The following is a 6,750-nucleotide window of genomic DNA, read 5'->3' as shown; positions in this document are numbered from 1 at the left end:
GAAGTCAGAGCTAGCAAAGAGGTCTGCTGTCTCTTTGTCCTGAGCCTTTCCCCACTTCACAACCTGAGCACTGCTCTTCCTTCCAACAGGGCTGTTCTGCTGTCCCACCGTGATGCAGACTGTGCTGCTCCTTTGCTGTGTCCTGCTGTCCCTAGTGGCTGCCTTTCCAAGAAATACCCAGAATGGGGCCCTGAACTTCCAGCCATCTTTCACAGAGACTGGGCATCCATCAAACATGCTCTCCGGCCAGATCCCTATCCCAGATCCCAGGACCTGCCAGGATCTCTTGCACACAGCCCCCTCCTTAGCCCCTCTGCCTGAGTACCTGTCCAGCTTAGCTCTGAGGGTGGCCCTGAAGGAGGTTGGCTGCCCAACTGAGGCCCATATTCTGCAGCTTCAGCTCATTAGGATGGGAGGGAAGGACACCATGGAAACCCTCATCCGTGAGAGTCAAAAGCTCAATGGGGAGGAAGGGATTGGCAATACCAACACCATCCTGAGGGATCTGGGGGAAGCCCCAGGGGAGCTTAGGCGGGTCCAGCGCGCAGTTACCCTTCCTGAAGCATGTACCTCCGAGCACGGGCAGGTGCTCTACGAGACAGCAGCGCTGATAGTTGAATTTGCTGAGAAGCTCCCTTCCTCTGAGCTGATAACAGAGTTCAAGACTTCTGCCATCAATGTCACCGAGAAGTGCACAGTTGAGTCTTGGGAGCATTTGGAAGAAGTACGCAAACGACTGATGAAAAGCCCCGAAATTGAGAACCTCACAATGCCTCTAGAAGATCAAATATACTTTCTTGTGCGTATTGTAATCATTCTGAAACGCATTATACTGTATTTGATAAAGAATTCTTTCCAGGCTTATTTTGGATAGCAAGGACTCTTAGACACATTCACTTTCTCAAAAGTCTCTGATAGGCCTGTGTACAGGGACTTGGCACAGTAGGTAGTTAGAAATGTCGAGAATAGCTTGGGAGAGATGTATGTTCTTCATTTGATCCCAGTGCTAAAAGACATGTAATGAGAATCAGCCTTGCCCCTCTTAGTATGTTCTAGCTCGTTTCTTTCCCAATTTCTCTTTCTTTCAGTTGTCAAATACTGTGGATTTATTATGTACTAGACATAATAGGTAATCTTTCCCATTCATCTTCCTTGTACTTTCTAATTCCCTAACTGAATGCTGTAGCTTGCTTATGTTAATTTTTAACTGAAAAGAAAAATAAAAAACTGCTTCTGTATCAGGCAGTTTTCTGATCTCTCTTGATTCTAGGTCTCTATGGCCTCTTTTGTGAGCTGGAGAGGACATGTGACCGGGACATGTAGAAATTGGCAATGTGTTTTTGAGGCTGAAGGTTTGAGCAAAGGGCAAATATTTGTAGAGATCATATCCCTTACCAATTATCAGGGAAAGCAACCATCTCCCCTTCTCATGGGACAGGGAATGGGGCAGAGTGTCTACACCTACCAGAGCAGTCTCACTTCTAACTGGAATGTGTGAATTTGGGACCCAATAATTATGTGGAAGAGAAGCAGAGTAAGTCTTTGGTGATCTGGAATGGGGAGACCAAGAATAGTTGAGGCCGGGCGTGGTGGCTCATGCCTGTAATCCTAGCAGTCTGGGAGGCCGAGGTGGGAGGATCGCTCAAGGTCAGGAGTTTGAGACCAGCCTGAGCAAGAGCGAGACCCCGTCTCTACTAAAAATAGAAAGAAATTATACAGACAACTAAAATATACATACAGAAAAAATGAGCCAGATGTAGTGATGTTTGTCTGTAGTCCCAGCTACTTGGGAGGCTGAAGCAGGAGGATTGCTTGAGCCCAGGAGTTTGAGGTTGCTGTGAGCTAGGCTGACCCCACGGCACTCTAGCCCGGGCAACAGAGTCAGACTCTGTCTCAAAAAAAAAAAAAAAAAAAAGAATAGTAGAGTCCCATTCCCATTTGTGGGACCCAACTTGAACAGAAACTGAAGGTTGATGAGTGAGATGTCCTTTAATTGATCCCTGGGCTCCTATCAGACCATAACATAAGAGAAACAGTTTGAGTGTTGTCTTCCATTCTAGCATAGTGTGGTCCACCTAGGTATAACCTAAGACCCAGGATGACCTGCTCTTTTACTGCCTCCTGCTGTACCTTGTGGAACCCAGATAAAGATCCTTGGTGCCTTTTTCCTACTTTCTGGGGATTCAGCTGCCCTCTGTAGAATCTTGGTTATGCCAGACCCTGCTTCCAAAGGCCTTGCCTGGCCTCACCCACTTGGTCCGTCTACCAGGGATCCTGATAGACCTGGCACCGAGGATTGTCCTGGAGCAGGCTGGCCACCAGCCTGATTCCTGAACCCTACAGCTGTATCTCTAGGCTGGGGGATGTGAAAGCATGCAGGCTTTTTTGTTGTTGTTTACCAGATACAAGGTGCCATAAATACTGCAGCATAGGTACGAGCTTCCCAGGGGATGCCCTGATCTCTGTTCTTTAGCTGCTAGGCAGGGTTCAGCCTGATTCAGGGAGAGCAAGTGTGCCTTCTCCACTGTAGACTGTGAGCATGAGCAGGAGCAGCATGTCTACAATGTGGTCCAGTTGTCACCAGGAGTGGCAATCTGCTCAAGCTCAGGCACAGTTTTGTACTCAGCTGGTCAGAAATATGCAAGGAATGAGGCAGAGATGGGGCCAAAGACCCTGACTATGAACTTCTGATGATCATGCTGAGGCTGTCAGGGGGGCCCTTAGGTTCCTGGTGAGCTCTGTGCTTAAACCTGCAGCGAAGGCTGGAGTTCAGCAGCTAGTCCAGTATTACTATGAAAAAGAGGCAAACACCCCTCTGCCAGACATTGGGGATGAAGGCTCAGGGGGCAACACAGATATGAGTCACTAAGGGATGACAAACAAAAACCATGGCCTTGGAGGGCAAGGCTTCAGAAGAAATGAACTGAGCTTCCTCCTCACTGTGGGTCTTATTCAAAGGGCCATGGCTTAAATACTGTTCCTGGGAGCCTTGTGCTTTATATAAAGGGGTTAGGCACTGTTCTGTGAAAGGGCCATATATGCAAGGTGACCCCCAAATGCTGAAGAAGCTGAGAAACCAAAGAATGAAGTAGATAAATCTAATTTGTCAGTATAGGATGATTTATTAGGGCAACTTATGGACAGAAGCATGGTCTTGGGCGGCTGCAAGACAAGTAGATCACCACACTCCAAACCCCCAGACCCAGGCTTAATATCTGGAGGAAAAAGTATACGTGCTCTGGAAAGAATGTGTAGGTGGCTGAGACAATGTTGCTGGCATCACAGTGCAACAGCATCAAGGGTTGTTTTGAAATAAAGGTGAAACTTATAGTGAATAGGGTTTTCTACGTAAAGGATAATATATCAACTAGACATTTTGGAGGCATTACTGGACTCGGGGTTAGTCAGGTGGATTGGCATTTAAAAATAAAGTCACTCTGTAATCCTACCACTCCGGGAGGCCAAGGCGGGAAGATGGCTTGAGGTCAGGAGTTCGAGACCAGCCTCAGCAAGAGCAAGACACCATCTCTACTAAAAATAGAAAAAATTAGCCAGGTGTGGTGGCGTGTGCCTGTAGTCCCAGCTACTTGGGAGGCTGAGGCAAGAGGATCGCATGAGCCCAGGAGTTTGAGGTTGCTGTGAGCTAGGCTGATACCATGGCACTCTAGCCCAGGCAACAGAGCAAGACACTGTCTCAAAAAAAAGAACAAAAAATCCACATATAATTTTTGAGCCCCCCAAAACTTAACTACTAATAGCCCACTGTTGATCAGAAGACTTACCAATAATATAAACAGTCTATTAAAACATACTTTATATATTATATGTATTAAATACTGTATTTTTACAATAAAGTAAGAGAATAGAAAATGTTAAGAAAATGTATTCACTATTCATTAGATAGAAGTGGATCATCATAAAGGTCTTTATCCTCATTGTCTTTGCATTGAGTAGGCTGAGGAGGAGGAAGAACAGGAGGGGTTGGTCTTGCTATTTCACGGGTGGCAGAAATGGAGGAAAATCCATGCATAAGTGGACCCACACAGTTCAAACCTGTGTTGTTCAAGGTTCGACTGTATTTGGACATACAGCCTTTATGGAGATAATGAAGGTTAAATGAGGTCATAAGGGTGGAACCAATAGGACCCGTGTCCTTATAAAAAGAGGAAGAGACACCAGGAGTGTTTGGGTATAGAGGAAAGACCGTGTGAAAACACAATGAGAAATTGGCAATCTGAGGAGAGAGGCCTCAGGAGCAACCACACCTGCTGACTGACACCTTGATCTTGTACTTCCAACCTCCAAAACTGTGAGAAATAAATTTGTGCTGTTTAGGCCATCATCCAGTCTGGGTTTTTCTGTTATGGCAGCCCTAGCAGACCAATAGAGTAGGTATGGGTCTTTATTCATCTATTTTCTGGTACCCTGTGAGCCCCACTCAATCTGAAAACTTATTTTCTTCTTCACCTAAAAAAAAAAAAAAAAAAAAAAAAACCTCACAATTTAAAAAAATCATTTTCTCACTTCCTTTTTTATTTTTTTAGTTTAGGGGTTTTTTTGTTTGTTTGTTTGGTTGGTTGGTTGTTTTTTTAGACAGAGTCTCACTTGCCCTGGCTAGAGTGCAGTGGCATGATCATAGCTCTCTGCAACCTCAAACTCCTGGACCCAAGCGATTCTCCCGCCTCAGCTTCCTGAGTAGTTGGGACTACAGGCATGTGCCACCACACCACACCCAGCTGATTTTTTGTCAAGACAGGGTCTCACTTTTGCCTAGGCTGACCACAGCTATTCTTAAGTGCTTTATGTGGAAAATGATTCAGGAATTTATCCAAGTTTACCTCAGATGCCGCATAGGTGATAAGTCTCCACTCTCAGGACTGTGTTCAAGAATGGGACACAGTAAGTAGTTAGAAATGTTGGAGACTACTTAGCACAGATATATGCTCTTTATTTCATCCACGTGCTTAAACACACATGTGACTGATGTTAGCCTTGCCCCTCTCCACTTAGCAGCAGCCAGCCTCTATTTCTTATCAAATATTGTGCATTTAGTATGTACTAGGGACCCAGGCATGGTGGCTCATGCCTGTATTCCCAGCACTTTGGGACGCTAAGGCAGGAGGACCACTTGAGGCCAGGCGTTTGAGGGTCCCATGAGCTATGACTGTACCACTGCATATCAGCCTGGGTGACAGATCTTAGAGTGGGAATGTGGGAAAGTGGCAGAAACATATAGGACATGCCAAAGAACAGGATCTTAGGTATTCAGGTTGAATTTGTGACAAGGGAACAAAGTTTCAGCAGCCAGTACAAAATGGGCAAATATTTGCAGAGATTACGTCCCTTACTGATCATAGGGCAAAGCAAATATGTCCTTTCCTCATAGGACAGAGAACTAGGCAGAACAGTATTGGGGAACGACCAAATCTACCAAGGCAGTCTCACTTCTCAGTGACTGGACTCTGTGATAATTTGGGTAAGTGGGTGGGAAAAAATGGAGGAAGTCCCAGGTGACTTGTAAATGGGAGCAAGTGGGAGCAATTGGGTTGCATTTCCTATTTCCTAGGCCTTTACCTAAACAAAACAGAAGCTTGGAAGGAGGTGATGTACGAGGTGTCCCCTGAAAGGAGTCTTGAGCTCCCTTCAGACCACTGCCCTTAGAAAAATCGTTTGTATGTTTTGGATTTCTTCCCTTTCTAGGGTGCTCTGCTCCGAACTCTGCTCCAAACATGCGTGGCCTCGGACTCATGATGATACCAGTTGAGCTGCTTCTTTGCTGCCTCCTCCTACACCCTGTGGATGCCATTTCATATAGAAAGCAGGCAAATGTCTTGATGTACCTACCCTTGTCCTTGGGATCCCAGACACCCTCTTCAGACTCCTTGTCCTGCCAGACCATGCTCCCAAAGTCCTTGCCTGGCTTCACCCACATGGCCCCTCTACCCAAGTTCCTGGTAGGCCTGGCCCTAAGGAATGCCCTGGAGCAAGCTGGCTGTCAGGCTGAAGTCGGAGCCCTGCAGCTTCAGCTCTACCGCTGGGGTGGTGTGAATGCTACACGGGTCCTCATCCACCATCTTCAAAGGCTCCAGAAAGGCAGAAGCACAGGGAGGGGAGTGTCAGTGGAAGCCCTGGCCGCTGCTCTGCAGCTGTTAGCCAGTCAGCAACCAGGCTCACACAGGGGCCGACGCTCCCTCCCCACCAATAACTGTGAGAATGAGCAAGAACAAGGTGTGCACAGTATCCTCCAGCTATTGCCAGGAGTGGGAACTTACTACAACCTGGGCACAGCTTTCTATTATGCTGCTCAGAACTGCTCAGACAAGGCCAAGGAACGAAGCCAAGAAGGGGCCATAGATCTGGGATACGACCTTCTGATGGCCATGAGCGGGCTGTCAGGGGGGCCGGCGGGTCTAGTAATCAGTGCTGCACTTAAACCTGCATTAAAGGCTGGGGTTCAGCAGTTGATCCAGTATTATCATGATGAGAAAGAGGCAAACATCCCTCAGCCAGAGACCAGCACAGAGGGCTTGGTGGGCACCTCAGATACCAGTGACTTGGAAGAAACGACTACAATGACTCCTTTGGTGTCAGAAGTAGTAAGTTCAGCTCCCTACTGGGGGTGGGCCTTATTCAAGAGCTATGACTTAGCTCCTGGGGCTGGGAGTCTTGGAATATAAAAGAAGGTGGTAGCCAAAAAAAAAAAAAAACCGAATAAATATAATATTCTGACAAGCTGTATGTGTGTGTTCA

General features: G+C 46.7%; 1 protein-coding gene across 1 annotated transcript; it reads left to right on the top strand.

Moving 5' to 3' along the window:
- The first annotated feature begins 112 nt into the window (after window positions 1-112).
- Window positions 113-6,723, top strand: APOF (apolipoprotein F). Its single transcript, XM_069491240.1, has 4 exons — window positions 113-799; window positions 5,287-5,476; window positions 5,701-5,954; window positions 6,027-6,723. The coding sequence occupies exons 1-4, from the start codon at window positions 113-115 to the stop codon at window positions 6,675-6,677; spliced, it is 1,782 nt and encodes a 593-aa protein (XP_069347341.1). The 3' UTR covers window positions 6,678-6,723.
- The last annotated feature ends 27 nt before the right edge of the window (window positions 6,724-6,750 follow it).

Source organism: Eulemur rufifrons, chromosome 16 (assembly GCF_041146395.1).
Source record: "Eulemur rufifrons isolate Redbay chromosome 16, OSU_ERuf_1, whole genome shotgun sequence".
NCBI classification, from domain to species: Eukaryota; Metazoa; Chordata; class Mammalia; order Primates; family Lemuridae; genus Eulemur; species Eulemur rufifrons.
This window is presented reverse-complemented; position numbering and strand designations above follow the sequence as displayed.